This window comes from Acipenser ruthenus, chromosome 58 (assembly GCF_902713425.1).
Source record: "Acipenser ruthenus chromosome 58, fAciRut3.2 maternal haplotype, whole genome shotgun sequence".
NCBI classification, from domain to species: domain Eukaryota; kingdom Metazoa; phylum Chordata; class Actinopteri; order Acipenseriformes; family Acipenseridae; genus Acipenser; species Acipenser ruthenus.
Genome location: NC_081246.1, coordinates 1,220,422 through 1,240,715, shown reverse-complemented (window position 1 = coordinate 1,240,715; position 20,294 = coordinate 1,220,422). Strand labels below are relative to the sequence as shown.

Genomic DNA, 20,294 nt, shown 5'->3' with positions numbered 1-20,294 from the left:
AGCTTGGACCCTAAATATAATATAATTTGCTATTCCTTTTATTTAGCTTGAAGGTTCATTGGAGCAAGAAAAGAAACTCCGTATGGACCTTGAGAGAGCCAAGAGAAAGCTTGAGGGAGATCTGAAACTAGCCCAGGAATCCATAATGGATCTGGAAAACGACAAGCAGCAATCAGATGAGAAGATAAAGAAGTAAGATTGTATTTTTTTAAATGTATATCCTAAAGAAACTTTGGATATTTAACAAAAGAACAACCGTGTAAAAATGTGCCATATATTTTCTTTGAACTTTACAGGAAGGACTTTGAAACAAGTCAACTGCTGAGCAAAATTGAAGATGAACAAGCTTTGGGTGCTCAACTTCAAAAGAAGATTAAGGAGCTACAGGTATTGTGCGGAAATCCAAATCTTTTAATTCACAGATGAGAAATGATTATAAATGTTTAATTCCATCTGCTCAATTTTTCATTTTCTAGGCGCGCATTGAAGAACTTGAAGAAGAAATCGAGGCCGAACGAGCATCTCGGGCAAAGATTGAAAAGCAGAGAGCTGATCTTTCCAGGGAACTTGAAGAGATCAGTGAAAGGCTTGAGGAAGCTGGCGGTGCAACTTCAGCTCAGATTGAAATGAACAAGAAACGTGAAGCTGAGTTTCAGAAGCTCAGACGAGACCTAGAGGAGTCCACTCTGCAGCATGAAGCTACTGCCGCTGCTCTTCGCAAAAAGCAAGCCGACAGCGTGGCGGAACTGGGAGAACAGATTGACAACCTCCAGCGTGTGAAACAGAAGCTTGAGAAAGAAAAGAGTGAATATAAAATGGAGCTTGATGACCTCTCCAGCAACATGGAATCTGTAGCCAAATCCAAGGTAAACAGCACAACTTTGTGCTCTTAATATACAATAAAGAATTAAGTCCTTGTACACTAATCTTTTTCAACATTTAATTTAAGGCAAACCTGGAAAAGATGTGTCGATCTCTGGAGGACCAATATAGTGAAATTAAGACGAAGAACGATGAGCATATCCGTCAGATCAATGACATCAGTGCTCAAAGAGCCCGTCTCCTGACAGAGAATGGTATGCTTTTACTGCAGTTGCTGCATGATGTTATTGTACATGTTGTAAAGGAAGGACTGTTTTTAAATAGCTATGAATATTTTTGCTTTAGGTGAATTCTCTCGCCAACTGGAAGAAAAAGAATCTTTAATTTCTCAGCTCACAAGAGGAAAACAGGCTTTCACTCAGCAAATTGAGGAGCTCAAGAGGCAAATGGAGGAAGAAACAAAAGTAATACATGTCTCCTTCCTTTTTATATACTGTGTTTTTGTCTTGCACTGTTTTTAAATTGCATTTGTAACATTCCTGTCATTCTAGGCCAAGACTGCCCTGGCTCATAGTGTGCAATCTGCCCGCCATGACTGTGACCTGCTTCGTGAGCAATATGAGGAGGAGCAGGAAGCCAAGGCTGAGCTGCAGCGTGCAATGTCAAAGGCTAACAGTGAGGTGGCTCAGTGGAGATCAAAATACGAAACTGATGCTATCCAGCGCACGGAGGAGCTTGAAGAAGCAAAGTAAATAATCATAGTTAACTTACAACTTTACCTTCATTTAAATTATTTCATTATTTAACCTTTTCTGTACTTGAACACTTTTCCCAGGAAAAAGCTAGCACAGCGCCTTCAAGATGCTGAGGAACACATTGAGGCTGTGAACTCAAAGTGTGCCTCTCTGGAAAAAACAAAACTGAGACTCCAGGGTGAAGTGGAAGATCTCATGGTTGATGTAGAAAGAGCAAATGCACAAGCCGCTGCTCTCGACAAGAAGCAGAGAAACTTCGACAAGGTGCGCAAAAGATGTTTATTACAAAGGCAGCTATATAAGGCTAAGATATTGTCTGCTGTTGACCATCTGTGACTTCAACTATTCCATCAAAGGTCAGCTGTGAACAACTTCCTCATACATCTGGTTTTTACCCTGTTGTGGTAAATTAGTTTTGGCAGTCTTTATACGGCCTGTATGCTGATACTGAACTAGCCTTGGCTTCCAAGACAGAAATCTGTGAGCGCAGTCTGCATGTCCTCTTTTGCCCTGGAGCTAGTATTCTTACCTGCGTCTTCCAATTTGTATTTGTAAATCTCATAAAATTACAAAGACAATCAAATGGTTTAGGGGAGGTTTCTACAAATACGTAATGACAGCTGCAGGATTGATTGTTCTCAGGCATATGTTAGAGTTGATTAATGTGTTTTCAGGCCAAATGACCATTACAAAATGGATCAGAGATTTCCTCTAACCTCATTGGTCAATACAAGAGCTTAAATCTCTGATAAAAGACCTTGAATGTTATCTTTCAAACTGTTTAATCGCTGTTCCAAATCAATCCACCCGTGAATACCGTATTCATGTTGAAAGAACATGGATGCAACATCGACAATGTGACATATGACATTGTTTATTTAGATTTCCAGAAAGCTTTTGACAAAGTCCCGCATACAAGACTTCTCAAACTGAAGCAGTAGGGATTCAAGGAAATGCAAGCACATGGATTAGGGAGATGTTAACATGTAGAAAACAGAAACTACTGATTAGAGGAGAAACCTCAAAATGGAGCGAGGTAACCAGTGGTGTACCACAGGGATCAGTATTATGTCCTCTGCCTTTTCTAATCTACATTAATGACTTAGATTCTGGTATAGTAAGCAAACTTACTGATCTAGACAGCATTTAGAACTGGGCAGACACATGGCAAATGACATTTAATAGAGAAAAGTGTAAAGTACTGCACACAGGCAATAGAAATGTGCATTATAAATACCATGTGGGAGATACTGAAATTGAAGAAGAAATCTATGAAAACCTAGGAGTTTATGTTGACTCAGAAATGTCTTCATCTAGACAATGTGGGGAATCTATTAAAAAAGACCAACAAAATGCTTGGATATTGTGGAAGGGTTTTGGGAAAATACAAGGCAGACACCACGTTCAAATATGAAACGCCGGCACAGGCACCCAGATTTATTGAGCTGCGCTCGGTTGGCAGGTGTTTCTGTGACAGATCGTGGCACTCTACCAACAATGGTATTGTGCCCCGTCTTCATACAACACACACAAGTGTGTAATACAAAAGCAACTAAGTGAAAAGGTGAAAGGAAAAAGGAAAACAAAATACTTTAAGGAAAAACTACAAAATAAAGTGTGCAGGTTTTTAACCGCGGCTCGTTGCTCCTGAAAAACAGGCACTGCTCTATACCCTCTCCTACACACTGTGGGACAGCTCAGTCCCGCTAAGCTCACTATCTAAAATAGTAATAAAGAAAATACCCGGTGTGTGGCTTGCTTGCACCACCGGGTCTGTAAGCCTCGCGCTGGAGTTGCCACTCTGTCTTCCCGAGTCGCTGTTCCAAAACTTCCAGTTTCCCTTCCGAGTCTCAGGATTCTGCCGTGAAGTCACGCTCCACTATGCTTCCTGTATGAGCCCGAGAGGATACAAAACAGTGCCGTTTTATTCATTCATTCATTCACCCCGTGTAGTCCCACCCCCCCAGCCAATGACAGAGCGTCAGCCGATTTCTTCACAGCTGACTCCTGTCAACAAGACATTGCCTGACAGCGTGGGAATACATGGGGTGTACGGACCACCTACAGGCTCCCGCATGCACCTGACGGCCAGTCCAGATATAACTATGAAAAAGACCTAGGAGTTTATGTTGACTCAGAAATGTCTTCATCTAGACAATGTGGGGAAGCTATAAAAAGGCCAACAAGATGCTCGGATATATTGTGCAAAGTGCTGAATTTAAATCAAGGGAAGTAATGTTAAAACTTTACAATGCATTAGTAAGACCTCACCTAGAATATTGTGTTCAGTTCTGGTCACCTCGCTACAAAAAGGATATTGCTGCTCTAGAAAAAGTGCAAAGAAGAGCAACCAGAATTATCCCTGGTTTAAAAGGCATGTCGTATGCAGACAGGCTAAAAGAATTGAATCTATTCAGTCTTGAATAAAGAAGACTACGCGGTGATCTGATTCAAGCATTGAAAATTTTAAAAGGTATTGACAATGTCGACTCAAGGGACTTTTTCGACCTGAAAAATGAAACAAGAACCAGGGATCACAAATGGAGATTAGATAAAGGGGCATTCAGAACAGAAAATAGGAGGCACTTTACACAGAGAATCGTGGGAGTCTGGAACCAACTCCCCAGTAATGTTGTTGAAGCTGACACTCTGGGATCCTTCAAGAAACTGTTTGATGAGATTCTGGGATCAATAAGTTACTAGCCAAATGAGCAAGATGGGGTGATTGGCCTCCTCTCGTTTGTAAACTTTCTTATGTTCTTATGTTCTTCGTTCTTGTACATGCTCTCTGAATGTTTTATGTCAATGCAGACTATTCTGCATCCTCTCTGTCCTATCTATTTAAATTATAATAATTAAATTATAATAATTTAGAATAGTGTTTGCTGTCTGCAGCAATACAGTAACAACAATAGCAACTAGTCTCAATTTTGAATGACGAGTTGAAATCAAACAGCTGGATACAGTCTGATTACTTTCGCCTTCGGCTCAAGACATTTAATGACATGAGACGGGCCTTCCCAGATGATAAAGCCCTCTTCTTCGGGTTCTATTGCTGAATTAATGCCCAGTAAAACATGCAATGGGATATTTCTTAAATCAAGAAATGATCCCCTTGTATGTATGTTTGAAAGACTCTCACACCAATCACTTCACTCTGCAGGTGTGATTGAATAGTTTTCCCTTTAGTATGATTTTGTACCTGTTTGTTTCACTGGTGAACATGCAGTTCTAGAACAACCATCCAGCTCTTGTAGGAGAGTAAAACTTAGCGACAACATTTAGGTTGTTAAGAAATATGACATACTGAAAGAAAAAAAACTCAGTGACAAACAAAATGTTGCCTGACTTCAGTACAAATGTCGTCCTATTAGAAAATAGAATGGTAAGGAATGTGCTACTTAGTTATGTTGTTGAGGCAGAATCACTTGGATACTTTAAGCCCCAACTTGACAAAGTTCTGAGATCAATCAGCTATTAGGAATATTAATAGAAAAATATTGATGTGTAATTATGACACATATTCATTCAGGTTCTAGCTGACTGGAAGCAGAAATTTGAAGAAAGCCAGGCAGAGCTGGAGGCTGCACAGAAAGAGGCTCGCTCTCTCAGCACTGAGCTTTTCAAGATGAAGAACTCTTATGAAGAAGCTTTGGACCACCTTGAAACCCTTAAACGGGAGAACAAGAATTTACAGCGTAAGCCCCCTTGCATTGCATGCCGTAGGGTATTTACCTTGACGTTACTAATAAAAATAGCAAGTTCCCTGTCCCAGCAAGAAAAAAAATCAGGTACACAGACTGCTCCCTGGATAGGCAGGGAGCATTATGTGCAAAGCTGTATTTTATCATGGCCATCACAGGTTATACTATTCCAGTGAAATGTTTCAAATGCTGTGTAATAAGTACTTCCCTGTAACACTTCTGCCTCTCTTATGCTAAAGTTATTTAAAACTATGCTAAAGTTATTCTGGTACAGTAAGCAAACTTGTTAAATTTGCAGACGACACAAAAATAGGAGGAGTGGCAAACACCATTGCAGCAGCAAAGGTCATTCAAAATGGTCTAGACAGCATTCAGAACTGGGCAGACACATGGCAAATGACATTTAATAAAGAAAAGTGTAAAGTACTGCACGCAGGCAATAGAAATGTGCATTATAAATATCATATGGGAGGTACTGAAATTGAAGAAGGGATCTATGAAAAAGACCTAGGAGTTTATGTTGACTCAGAAATGTCTTCATCTAGACAATGTGGGGAAGCTATAAAAAAGGCCAACAAAATGCTGAGATATATAACGAAATGTGTTGAATTTAAATAAAGGGAAGTAATGTTAAAACTTTACAATGCATTAGTAAGACCTCACCTAGAATATTGTGCTCAGTTCTGGTCACCTCGCTACAAAAATGATATTGCTGCTCTAGAAAGAGTGTAAATTAGAGCGACAAGAATTATTTTTGAGTTTAAAAGGCATGTCATATGCAGACAGGTTAAAATAATTGAATCTATTCCATGTTGAACAAAGAAGACTACGCAGTATTTGACTCAAGCATTCAAAATTCTAAAAGGTATTGACAATGGCTTGGTTTACATGCACATGAAAATCGATTACAGTCATGACTGTGTGATGTTGTCACACGAATACATTGTGAAACAGCAAAAGGACGTACTTTTGGCAGCATGACTTTAAGGGCAGGGTCAATCGCTTTCTCGATTGAAACATAAAAGGTTTTATTTTCTTACCACATATAAAGCACTACTTCAAAAAATGAAAAATTACAATAAAATAAACATTTTAAAAGAAACTAGTGTGTAAACAGGTGTGAACAGGTTTATGTACATACAAAACAGTAAAAATAAAAGTGGTTTTATTACCACCCCAGGCGTGGTATATATCACAGCCGGTCGTGGTTTATACATTACATTATTATATATATAATACATGGACCAAGGCTATATTTGCATCCTGAGCCATTAAAAAAAGGCATAATATCACAGTAGTGATGTCAAAAAGTGATAATTCCTCTAGAGGAAAATATATTTGAACTTTGACCCATTCGACTCCTCGAGACCATCACTTGAAAACAATCCCATCTCGGGTTTCTGTGACAGTTTATAAATTACTCGACCTTCGAAACCCGAGATGGAATTATTTTCCTGTAGCTCACGGAAGAGGCCCATCTGTTATTTTTTATAATACAGACAGTACATACATATAACACTATTAAATGCTTGATAAGCTATATCCATATAACTATAAATACTTGTAACTGAATTTGGTTTAAAGTGTGACATTCCACATTCCACAATCTGATATTATATATGAAAACCACCCAGTTAAATCTTGGATTCTCATATTAACAGCATTATTTATCATCTCCATCTTGTAGAGGAGATCTCTGATCTGACTGAACAGATTGGTGAGGGTGGGAAAGTTATTCATGAGCTGGAGAAGTCAAAGAAGCAGATTGAAACTGAAAAGTCAGAAATCCAAACCGCCTTGGAGGAAGCAGAGGTAATTCTTTAAAAACACACACCTTCTCATCTCCATTGTTTTTAGTATGGGTGTGCAAACACTCGTATTTTCTGAGAGATTACCTTTAAGAAATGTGCAATTGTTAGGTATTAATTAAATTGAATATAATCTGTAACTTACTCAACACCGGCTGCCCTTTACATGTGTCAATCAGTAACCGTCAGTGTGATTTAATATATATCGTGCTCAAACCTATTCATATTGTATAAGTTATTATTTGTCTTACCTTTGTTTTATCTTTTTGATATGAAATCATTTTGATTTCAGCTTTTCCTCAGGAATGTGTCATACCTGCATTGCATTGTGGGGTTGTAGTCCTAGGCAATATGTAATCTCTGATTAAACTCAATGAAGAAATACATATCCCTGTTTTCACAGCTCTAGCTCTTCAGTAGGGCTACAGAAAGGTCATGTTTACGTGACGAATTAGTTATTTGCTAGTCTTGCAACATATATTCAAGTCTGTTTACTGCCTTGTGAAAACACAACCGGAATACATTTACAACGACAATAAGAAATATTTTACAGAGCTGTGTAAAATAAAGCACAGTTTGAAACTTAAAAATAAATCATCATCAGGAACAGATAACTTGTTAAGTGTTTATTGTCATTTTCAATCATATGCTCACTGTTATCACATCTATTATCATGTGCTACTGTTGAGAAAATATTTTTCAAGTGATCAGCACTGTTGCAAAACATAAAAATATATCCATGCAATCGCATTAGCATAGGAGCAGGTTCATGTAATTACAGTTCTTTTTAATTAAATATTGTTTACTTGGTGTAATTGCTGATGACTTCATCGTGCTGTCATGTTTTCAGGTACGATATTACAAAACTATCTTTTTTTCGTAACTTTAGAAATTAAAATGCTTTGGTTATAACAAAAGCTAGGCTAGTTGAATCAATGTATTTCCTTCAATTGGAGGAATGTAAACACACAGACATGTTTTAACAGCTTTTACATTGTATGTTTTTTTAAAAGGCCACGTTGGAGCATGAGGAGTCAAAGATTCTTCGCGTCCAGCTTGAGCTGAACCAGGTGAAGTCTGAGGTTGACAGAAAGATTGCAGAGAAAGATGAGGAGCTTGAACAGCTGAAGAGAAACAGTCAGAGAGTGATAGACTCTATGCAGAGCACTCTCGACTCTGAAATTAGGAGCCGCAACGATGCCCTGAGAGTGAAGAAGAAGATGGAGGGAGATCTGAATGAAATGGAAATTCAGCTCAGTCATGCCAATCGCCAAGCAGCTGAAGCTCAGAAACAACTCAGAAACGTCCAAGGTCAACTCAAGGTGCGGACTGTTTCTGTCATTGCAGCTATTAAAGAACACTTCCATTGTCTTAAAAATGTTCCTAATGATTTTACTGATTTCTGTGTTTTGTCCAGGATGCCCAACTGCACCTTGACGATGCTCTCCGAGGACAGGAAGACATGAAGGAACAGCTCGCCATGGTGGAACGCAGGAACACCCTGATGCAGGCTGAAATTGAAGAGATGAGGGCTGTCCTGGAACAGACAGAGAGAGGCCGCAAAGTGGCTGAACAGGAGCTCCTTGATGCCAGTGAGCGTGTGCAGCTGCTGCACTCCCAGGTTGGAAGATTTTGTTTACCACCTAATTTATAATTTCTTGTTCTTTTTTATATTTATCAGTTGTCATCAACTTACAACCTTTACCTTGACAGAATACCAGTCTTATCAACACCAAGAAGAAGCTTGAGTCTGACATTACCCAGCTGCAAGGTGAGGTGGAGGATGCCATCCAGGAAGCAAGAAATGCAGAAGAAAAAGCCAAGAAATCTATTACTGATGTGAGTCACAGTGTCTGTCCGTATGTCTGTCTGCCTGCTTGACTTCTGGCTTAGCCAGAATATAATCTCTTTTCACTTACTTCTTAGTCTAGCTCACCAATTGTGACAAAGCTATTGGACACACCAGTTAAGGTATTCATTTCTGGTTCTGGCTGCGGCCACTTTTACTAATCAATATAGTGTTGAGGGGTCAGAGCTCCTCCATCAAGCTATTGGGGTTAGCTCCAGTGGCTGAATCCCTTACAATCCCCCCACTCCTACTGTTGCTACAGTTCTAAATCACTTCACTCCATTCATATATTTTATTCAAATATCAGGCTGCCATGATGGCAGAGGAGCTCAAGAAGGAACAGGACACCAGCTCTCACCTGGAGAGAATGAAGAAGAACATGGAGCAGACAGTGAAGGACCTGACCCACCGTCTGGATGAGGCTGAGCAGCTGGCCATGAAGGGTGGAAAGAAACAGCTCCAGAAACTGGAGAGCAGGGTGAGCTGAACATACAGACTAATAATTCCCTTGTACAAGAAACTGAACTGGATTTAATAGTTGCAATAATTTCCAGGTGCGCGAGCTGGAAAATGAGCTTGAAGCTGAACAAAGACGTAGTGCTGAGTCAGTTAAAGGAGTCCGGAAATATGAAAGAAGGGCCAAGGAGCTCACCTACCAGGTAATACACCAGCTTCTGAAAGTCTTAATGAAGTTTCAGCATTACATGATCATGTTTAGACATTCATAATGCATTCTTCTTCTTCTTCTTCTTCTTCTTCTTCTTCTTCTTCTTCTTCTTCTTCTTCTTCTACATGGTGAACGATAACTTTCCTATAAACTTCAGTGTTTTACAGTCTTATACACGGTGGTGGCACGAGACCTGTGTATAATAACATTACCCGTGTATAAGGGTGATGATAAAACTGCAACCCTCAGTTTTTAAGAAACAAACTCTACCAAAAGTATATGAACAGAAAAAACACTGCCAACAATGGCCTGCAGAATTAGAGTTGTATCTACAGAAGTAATTTGTAGAATAGAGAATAATGCAAGTAATTTTACGAACCATATTTATTTATTACCATAGCCACATGCCCTCTGTGGGATGTTAGGTGGTTTAGACTGATGGCCCTCTGAAAACAGAGGCTTTGAGTGACGAGGAAACCATCCAACTCCACCCTCCAAAAAAGTCAAATTAATGTTCTACTTTGATTCTCAGTAAGAATACATGTAGTTTTCACAGGTTTCTGGTGACATTGGCTTAGTGTGACATGTGTGTTTACTCTTACTCGAGACATGGACTTGGTACCTTTTTGCGTTTCCATGTGAAGCCTTTCATTTTTCTGGGAATGCCCACTCCAATGACTTCAGTCCTAATAAGAGCAAATACAAAACACATTACGATTTGATATCGGGGCAGTTCAAGAGCAGATAACAGTGCTGATAGTTACATCAGGGTTAGATATGAGTGCAAGTGAAATAAAGATACTACAGATTGGGTTCAGTGCAGGATTAAATACAGTAAAATAGGGAGCAGATAAGTGCAAGTTAAAGTGCATTAAAGGCAGAGTGCCATATTGTCCAGAAGAGAAGAGTTGAGGTTTACAGGTGTTGTCTGAAGAGGTGTGTCCTGAGGAGGCGTTGGAAGGTGGTCAGGGACTGGGCAGTCCTGACATCCGTAGGAAGGTTGTTCCACTACTACGGGGCGAGGGTGGAGAAGGAGCGGGCTCTGGAGGAAGAGGAGCGTAGAGGAGGTAGAGCCAGTCTTCTACTGCAGGCAGAGCGGAGAGGTCGGGTGGGGGGTTGAGGGAGAGATGAGGATCTGGAGGTAGCTTGGTGCAGTCTGGTAAAGGCATCGGTAGGCGAGTACAAGAGCCTTGAACTGGATGTGAGCGGTGATTGGGAGTCAGTGGAGTGAGCGGTGCAGTGGAGTAGCATGGAGTAGCCAGTGGAGGCAGAGAGAACACCAGACGAGCAGCAGAGTTCTGGATGAGCTGGAGCAGACGGGTGGCGGACGCAGGGAGGCTGGTCAGGAGAGAGTTGCAGTAGTCTAGGCAGGAGAGTACCAGGGCTTGGACGAGGAGTTGTGTGGAGTAGTTGGTGAGGAAGGGTCGGATTCTTTGTATGTTGCTCAGGAAGAATCGTCAGGTGCGTGCTAGAGTGGAGATGTGCTGGGAGTAGGAGAGGCAGAGGTCCAGGGTTACTCCAAGGTTCTTGGCTGAGGAGGAGGGAGAGAGCGTGGTAGATTCCAGAGGAATGGAGACAGAAAGATCAGAGGAGGGGGAAGATGAGGATGGGAAGAAAAGGAGGTCAGAATTAGAAAGGTTGAGTTAGAGGTGATGCAGGTGCATCCAGGAGGAGGTAGCAGACAGACTGGTAGATATATGGGAGGGGATTGTGGGGTCAGAGGAGGGAAAGAGAGGAAGATCTGAGCATCATCAGCATAGAAATGGTATGAGAAACTACAGAGAGAGAACAGGAGAGGACCCAAGACCGATCCTTGGGGGACTCCTGTTGAGAGAGGGTGACATGCGGTCGGAGAGGTAGGAAGAGAACCAGGCCAGAGCAGTGCCAGAGATTCCCAGGTCAGTGAGAGAGGATAGCAGAACAAGAGTGATCAACAGTGTCAAAGGCAGCAGAGAGATCGAGGAGAATTAGGATAGAGAGACAGCACAAGCAGAGTTTAGTGAGTTAGTGACAGACAGGAGAGCAGTTTCAGTTGAGTGAGCAGAGCGGAAACCAGATTGAAGGGGGTTGAGCAGAGTGTGGTTAGACAGGAAAGCAGAGAGTTGGTGGTATACTGCCCGCTCGAGGGTTTTAGAGAGGAAGGGTAAGAGGGAGACACGATAGTAGTTCTGGAGGGAGGTGGGGTCGAGGGGGGTTGAGGAGGGGGGTGATAGAGGCTTGTTTGAAGGCAGATGAAAAGAGGCCAGAGAGGAGAGAGAAGTTGAGAAGGGAGATGAAGGGGAGTAGAGCAGGAGATTGAAAGATGTGAGTGGGGAGGGGGTCCAGGGCACACGTGATGGGTAAGTGGCACTGGAGGAGGGAGGAGAGGTCAGAGTCTGAGAGGGGAGAAAAGGAGGAGAAGGAGGGTAACTTAGTAGGGGAGACAGAGGGTTTTGGGGTTGGAGCGGGAGGGGGTGGGGGGAGGGAGAGGTGTTAAAGAGTATGCGGATATCAGAGATTTTAGAGGAGAAGAAAGAAAGGCAAAGTCATCAGAGGAGATAGATTCGGGAGGAGGAGGGCGGGAGGGTTGAGGAAGGAGGAGAAGGTAGAAAATAGTTTCTGGATAACAGGTTAGAAATAGGAGCGTTAAGCAGAGGAGAGAGTCGAGGAGAAGGAGGAGAAGAGGGAGCGGTAGAGGTCTAGGGCAGCAGGGAGTTTGGTTGTCTTCCATTTCTTTTCAGCAGAGTGCAGTTGGTTCTTGCTGAGCAGAGCACAGAGGGAGGAGAGCCAGGGTTGGGGAGGGGAGGGGCGGGCCGGTGAGGGGACAGAGGGAGTCAAGGGAGGAAGTGAAGGAGGAGAAGAGGCTGGAGGTAGCAGAGTTTACAGAGAGTTGGGAGAAGAAGTTGATAGGAGGGAGAGAGAGCGGTAGATGCAAGGACAGAGGGGGAGAGAGAGCGGAGGTTATGGTGAGAGGTGACAGCGGGGGTAGGTGGAGTAGGGAGAGACAGAAAAAAAGAGATGAAATAGAGATCAGAGAGGTCCAGAGGGGTGACAGAGATGGTGGAGGGGCAGCAGACCCTGGAGAAGGTGAGGTCCAGTTGACTGCCAGGTTTGTGGGTAGGAGGGGATGGAGAGAGAGAGAAGTTGAAGTAGTGAAGGAGAGGAAGGAATCCGGCAGAGTGGGTGAGGTTGGAGAGATGGATATTGAAGTCACCTAACAGGACAGTTGGGGTAGACAGGAGGAGAGGAGATAGTCGAGTTAATCGAGAAAGTGACTGAGAGTTCCAGGGGGTGTGTACAGTACAATTAACAGGAGTTGACAGGGAGAGGTTAGTTGGACAGCATGAAATTCAAAAGTGTTAACATAGGGCGAGGAGAGGTCAGAAAGGACCCAAAAGAGTTAGGAGTGAGAGAGGAGAAGACCAGTCCCACCTCCCCATCCAGTGAGACACAGAGTATGGGACAGGACATAGAGAGAGGACAGGGCAGCAGGAGTTACAGTGTTATCAGGAGAGAGTCAGGTTTCAGTGAGAGCAAGGAAATAGAGAGAGAGGTGGGAGGCAAAGGCAGAGATGAAATCAGCTTTGTTAACAGAGGAGTGACAGTTCCAGAGGGTACCAGAGAGAGAGTGTGGGAGGGGAGAGAGAGGGAGGGGAGGAGAGGCAGAGGGATGAGGTTAGGGGTTAAGGGAGCAGCGGTGGAGAGAGGACAGGAGTGAGAGGACAGAAGAGCAGGGATGTGAGAGACAGTCATAGCAGGACAGGTGAGACAGATAGGTACAGTAGTAGTGGGGGCAGGAGCGGTGGGGGGAGGGTACAGACCTGTCTAGTAGTTGGTGTCTTCCACAGCGCTGCTAGGTTTGGAATTTCTCCAACAGCCTCTCCCCCCAGTCTCTCCTCGCTGGACTCCCACAGCTAGACTCCCACAGCTAGACTCCCGGCTCTTTGGTAGAGAGGCTGTTCAGTTGGCTGATGCTTCGTGCTGGCGCACAAATAGGCTAGCTGTCTATTATACTAACTAGATGGATAGAAGTTGTATAAACCAATCAAATTGCAAATCAACCTCTATTCAATTTAACCACACTCACCTGGTACTAATCACAAACAGTAAATCACTTAATTAAAACAACACCACCTTTATAATGTTAATTAAATACAGTTAATGTTAATTACTTGAAGCAGGATCACTTACCTATCTGCCTCTGACTCTGGGCCATATCCGAGTGGTGGTTGAACAGGCGTTTGGGCTATTGAAAGGGAGGTGGCGGATACTACTGAAGTGTACTGAAGTGAACCACGAGTTTACTGATGGAGGATGGACACAGGTTTTGCTCAGACATAATTCATTTTAAACAGAAACTTGGTAATACAATCTGTGTGATACTTTACAAACACATTTAGATCCATGCATAATTAGGGTTATGCAAAGTTTTAGGGAAAACTGAGTAAAAAGTGAGGTTATCTGCAACATCAATCTGATAAGGAAAATACTGCAAACAAAACATTAGCTTTCCTGCTGCCGTCTTTGGACCATGGTAATTTACGTATTCCCATGTGGCTTTAGGTAAGGTACTTGAGTGAGCTAATTAACATTTTCACTAGAAGCTCGTGTTTCCATGTGTAAGTGGGTGTTGATTTCACCGTTAAAATACTGCAGTCGTTTTTTGCGGGCACTTTCACTAGTTTTTCTTCCCAACATGCACACGCGTGGTCACGTCACGTTATAATGCACAGATGGGGGCACATTATTCCTTATAATAATAATAATAATAATAATAATAATAATAATAATAATAATAATAATAATAATATGTTTTTATTGCCTGCAGGCTGAAGAAGACAAGAAGAATGTGGCCAGACTCCAGGATCTGGTTGATAAGCTGCAACTGAAAGTGAAGGCTTACAAGAGGCAGGCTGAGGAAGCTGTAAGTCACTCTTTTGTGGTTTTGATATATCCCCCTTTTTTTTAGGACATTGTTGTTTTCTTGAATTACTAACCTTAATTCTTTGTGGACGGATCCTTATAATTCTAATCGAATTAGATCGATGAAGTAATTGCATATAACAAGAGTGCTATTTTTTTTTCTTTAAATTAGCATAACAGACTTCAGCAGACTATTTCGTAATCCTTTTTTAAGCAGAGTGTTATTATTTTTTTGTTTTATGCCGAGAGATTTGGCAATCAAATCTACAAAGCTTACCTGAAATCATAGTAAATTGTCTAAACCACATTTCACTAAGCCCCAACCCAATAAAGATATGTTTTTTAAATGTGGTGCAGCATTTCTGTAGCTGTGGTTTGGATTACTGTATACCACTGCTTCAAAGTGCACAGATTACTGGAAAGCATACTAAATCTCTATATCACCAACAAGGTTTACTAAGGCAAAGGAAAAGAAAATGACAGATGAAGTTGATGGGGTGACAGAGGGAGAAGAAGATCTCTCACACGTCAAACTTCTTCACACTGACACTGATTCTAGTAAAGAATCTAGTAGCTGAGCCTGCACACCTGTCAAACAATTTTGTGTAAAATCAAAACCATGCATGGTATTTATAAAATTATTTCAGATCCTAGTTTCTAAGAGCTGTGGCTAGCAATGGTCATTTTACAGTTTTTAGGTAAGAGCTCACTAAATTGAACTTATGAGAATGAGAGAAATTTATTCTGTGAAACTTTTATTTACATTCAGTCTAGGTAATTATAACATATTGAGTGATAACATTATTTTCTTAATACTCCCCAGACCTTTAACATTTTAGAAAGGTATAATGCTGTACTTTAGTGGATATTAGCACTGATACAAACCCTACAGTCAAGTCATGGCAGGCGGACCTGAAAAGGGTAGAAATTTTCAGTCTGCAAAGGGTTAAAACTGATTAGCTAAATCAAGTTTGCAGTTCATGAAATCCCTTTCAACTGTTTTTAAAGAGGGTTGATAGGGTACATAAGGACCTTTTTATTTTATTGTGTTACATGTTCCCATGTGTTGCTACAACTTTACTTTTTTAACTTTTAAATTGCATTCCATGCCTCAAGATGGCTTCCCATGTACCCGCATGGACCTCTCAGAACTACATTTCCCATCATCCTCCTGCTCACATATGTAACTGATTTACCAGTGAGCAGCTGGCTCTTTGAGCTAATATATATATATATATATATATATATATATATATATATATATATATATATATATAATATATATATATATATATATATATAGATAGATAGATAGATAGATAGATAGATAGATAGATAGATAGATAGATATTGACACCACCGTGTCTTCATCAGGTTCACATTAATTGTGAATTGAAAGCTGACTTTACATTTATACCACCCTATGTTAACAATTAGTTAAATATGTTATGTCTGTGTCAATTAAATAATTCATTTAATCAATAAACATTAAATAATCATTGCATCTAAAACAATTTTAAATCTAAAACATCGATCAACAATTTCAATGTTAACAAATTAATTGAACTTTAACTGTAAAACAACAAGTTATCTCTAAATCATTTTTTTTAATTACAGATTTTACAAATGGGCAAGCAAACAATTCTTATGTATGTTTTAATTTCATGAAACAATTAAATAACCCTTATAAAAGAGTATACTAAATGTATGTAATACCAACAGATTCTTTATCCTGAACTTCAAAAGATAACTTGTCATTTGTATAGTCCATTAAATCATGTGTAGCCTGCAACCATCAATGTGAAAACAGAATGATGCCGTTAGCAACAGATTACCAAATACATGAACAATTCACATTATCAGTAACCGTACACACCAGAATATTCATTTATGCATTAATCAACTTCAATTAAGTAACAATTATGCCTTAAACACTCCTATACATAAACATATCAGCAATGTTTACTTAATCTTTAATCCATTTCAATTCTTAATTAATAATGACAGAGTATATCTATCAGAGATAAGAACTGAGATCCAGGGTTTCATTTAACCCATGTGGTTCCATTGTTTTTAAAGTAAAAATCCCGAAAGACTCTCTTCTCAAAAGCTGTTTAGTTATATTACCTCCTCTTTCAGTGATTGTTACTTTTTCAATCACTATATATTTTAAGCTTGATGCAGAGCCATGATTCAGTTTCTTATAATGTCGTGCTGTAGTGTAATCAATGTTATTTTGAATTGCAGCTTTATGTTCACCAATGCGTATTTTCAGATTCCTTTTTGTTTGTCCGACATAGGCTAATCCGCACGACATTTAAGCATATAAATCACACGAGTGGTATTGCAATTAATGAATTATTTAATCATGTAGCTTATATTTTACCTGTATGTGGATGATTAAAATGATTGATGTTATATGTATTTGAACAATGTGTACATTTACTACATCGGAAATTACCATGTAAAGAGTTTGTTAACCAGTTTTCATATACATGGACGAAACTACAAAATCTTTAATATTTCTATCCCGTCTATAACAAAATCTCGGAGGGGATTGAATTGTATTTATTTTATAGCCTCTAGACAAAAAACTATTCTGCATGTCTTTGACTTGAATCTTATAATCTGATGTATCACTACATATTCTTTTCATGCGTATACATTGGCCATATGGAATGTTTTTAATCATGTGTTTTGGGTGATCACGTTCTGCATGTAGAATGGTATTTCTGTCCATAGGCTTTCGAAAGATTGATCTAGAAATGTTACCAACTGTATTGTTTGGAATTAACAGATCAAGGAAATATATTTTAGTTTGACTGTACTCCATTGTGAACTTTAAAGTTGGATAACTACTATTTATATAATCTTTAAACTTGAATAAATTAATTTCTGAGCCAGTCCATATTAAAAATAAAAAATGAACTTTTGCATTGTCGTAGAGACATTATATATAATCTTAACAAAAGAGTCCTTAAAACAGTTGCAAAACATTCTTTAAAGTTTTGTTTAGAACTTGTATTTATTTGTATGTCAAAACATATTCAACTTTTAAAATAGCAACTTTATCTATTAGTACATTTAAATTTAAGAAACTGAATTTAAATTTGATGCACTTCTGAGAATGTGTTATAAACAGAAAACATGATCATGACACAAGTAAACCAAATGTTCCTGTTCACTGTATTTGCCTTTCAGGAGGAACAAGCCAACACCCACCTGTCTAGGTTCAGGAAGGTGCAGCACGAGCTTGAGGAGAGTGAGGAGCGCGCTGATATCGCTGAATCCCAGGTCAACAAGCTGAGGACTAAAAGCCGTGATCTGGGAAAGGTAAGTTAAAAGATTAAATCACAGTGGTAGGGATGTCACACGTCATTTATCATGTGAGATATCTAAACAATTATTTTAGACTTGCTACTTCTTTCGATATTAATTGGTAAAGCTTGTTAAATGTAAAATTCCCCAAAAATATTTGACTGAAATAAATTTATGTATGATAAACATCGGTAAAACCACTCGCTATTTTTTATTTTCTTACCAAAAATAATACAGCTCACTATTCAGAACTATATTCTTGAGTGTCGTGTTACACACTACACAAAGTAACCTTTAACCTAACAGAGGTGTGCCTCAAGGTGCACACTACACACAGGGTCAATGCCTTACGGTATAGTCGTGACTGTCTGATAGTAACACAAAAGGATTTGATGTCTTTAACAAACAAGTTATAGTGCTTAAACAGTAAACTCTGGAACAGTAACACAATTCTGATAGATAGCAATGCCGCAAGTAGGTAGTACTGTAAATGAAATGTATAAAACAAGAATTCCTGAGTTTCATTTATGTTTTATACTTTCCCAAAATATAATGAACAAAAAAAAATATATATATATATATATATATATATATATATATATATATATATATATATATATATATATATATATATATCTTGAGAAAGCAGAGTGGATGGCTCTAGCAGAGAAACAGTGTCGTCATAGTCAATTATCACGCAAACAATGACTGTTCCATTTTATAGTCTTTGAACTAACATATAGGATATGAGGCATTGTGAAAATGTTGTGTACAGTTTGCAAAGTCCATCAAACCTATGTGTTAATGAGGCCACCCCTAAATCTGCAGCAAACATCCAGTGTGCAGAGCCCCCTAAAGGCTACAAAACAGGTCTGCTAAATAACATACTGGACACTACACTGTCTACTCAAAGCTGACTGGCCTTGGGAGCATGAGCACGGAGCTTGCAGGCACTCTAAGACAGCACATGATATGTTGGCTATGTTGACATCCAACATGTAAGCTCATATTTTTCATTACATTGATTAACTGTATATAAATAGGAATATCTGTGTCAATCAGTGTGTCATGTGTTATGTTCTAGTATGTTTTAAGGTGTTTAATTACTAGTTCAACAGTAAATCTGTGTTTTTCCTCGGAATTTAATGATGCTTTTATTTCTTTTTCAAAAGGCTAAAGAAGCAGAGTAGAAGAGGTCCAGAAGAGTCAAGCTGAAATGTAGAGAGATTCATAAAATATGAATTTCACAGTGAACTAGTTCCTGTAATAGCGCTGGTAGTTTTGAGAATAAAAATGGCATGTAAGCATCTACTCAAGGCTTTGTGGTGTGTTTTTTTTCTGCTAGTTTTTATTCTGCTCATAAAAAAATACTTTACTTAGTTTTTGATGGACTGCTTAATATGGAACTTCGGAAGAATTTTTTTTTTAATTAAAAATAGTAGCTTTGACTACATAGACCATGGTAGCCATGCAGACACCTGTGCCACTTACTTTAATAGGGAATCTAAGAAAACACTCTCAACTATGATCTTAGCTGGCCATTTCAAAACAGCTCAGAAATTAGAAAATCTGATTTAAACTCAATATTTAGCAGCTACAGAGACCTACTCAGAACCATTGCAGACATCATAAAGAGAGGGGACTTTGATAAAGTAGCTGATTCAGGAAATCACACCAACACAGAATGAGATCAAAAAGATGTTTGCTTACATTTAGCTCTGAAGATTGCAACAATAGGCCATGTTACATGAGTGTTTGACTTTTCTCGAGACATTTGTGTCTTGTGAAATAAACGTGGACATGGTGCCTTTTTTGTGTTTACATGTGAAGACTCTCATTTCCCTTTGGAACATCTACTTTTCCCCGAACGCTATGCAAATGAAGGAGGGGGGGGGGGGGGGCAGATTTAAATTAGCCATGCTGATGGACCACTTAGATTCTCATGCTGTTAACTGTGAAAGCCCCGGTAAGGAGGTGTTCAGGCAAGTGGAGGAACATCTGCCTCAGCCGCCAGCAAAAATTGTACACCAGCGATATGATGGTCCTGCTATCTTTATTTTTGTATCCCGATGGTGTACTTCTATTTTGTATCACATTTTTGTTTCAGTAGCTTATTTTGTATCTCTTTATACCAAATCTAGCATCCTCATTTGCACTGTGCTTGTATGACTGCTTCTGCTAAATAAAGAATTGGAATACTGAGTATTGTTGATTCCCGAGAAATAAGTCAAAAGATTCCACACCACATTTTATTTTGAGAGTGGGTTAAACAATGTTCGTGTTGTGCATTGTATCAAGCTGCCTCATCATATCCTCTTCCGAGTCTCTTCATCGCTCCAACGGACGTAATGGAGGATGGGCACGGGTTTTGCTCAGACATAACTCTGAGAAATTGCATTTGGAGTATAGTTAGTACTATTATTTATTTCTTAGCAGTTAGTATGGTATAGTTATACATATAGTACTTAG

General features: G+C 39.7%; 1 protein-coding gene across 1 annotated transcript in view; it reads left to right on the top strand.

Annotated features, from left to right (window-relative positions):
* Nucleotides 1–19,149, top strand: part of LOC117407591 (myosin heavy chain, fast skeletal muscle) — a 30,657-nt gene extending 11,508 nt beyond the window's left edge. Inside the window, 17 exon segments of the mRNA XM_059017873.1 lie at nucleotides 47–192; nucleotides 297–387; nucleotides 477–866; nucleotides 950–1,076; nucleotides 1,168–1,286; nucleotides 1,374–1,570; nucleotides 1,658–1,841; nucleotides 5,110–5,275; nucleotides 6,969–7,093; nucleotides 8,103–8,411; nucleotides 8,507–8,710; nucleotides 8,803–8,928; nucleotides 9,246–9,416; nucleotides 9,493–9,597; nucleotides 14,413–14,508; nucleotides 17,709–17,840; nucleotides 18,998–19,149. Of these exon segments, the coding sequence (XP_058873856.1) occupies nucleotides 47–192; nucleotides 297–387; nucleotides 477–866; nucleotides 950–1,076; nucleotides 1,168–1,286; nucleotides 1,374–1,570; nucleotides 1,658–1,841; nucleotides 5,110–5,275; nucleotides 6,969–7,093; nucleotides 8,103–8,411; nucleotides 8,507–8,710; nucleotides 8,803–8,928; nucleotides 9,246–9,416; nucleotides 9,493–9,597; nucleotides 14,413–14,508; nucleotides 17,709–17,840; nucleotides 18,998–19,015 (2,706 nt within the window). The 3' untranslated portion in view covers nucleotides 19,016–19,149.
* Nucleotides 19,150–20,294: the final 1,145 nt, after the last annotated feature.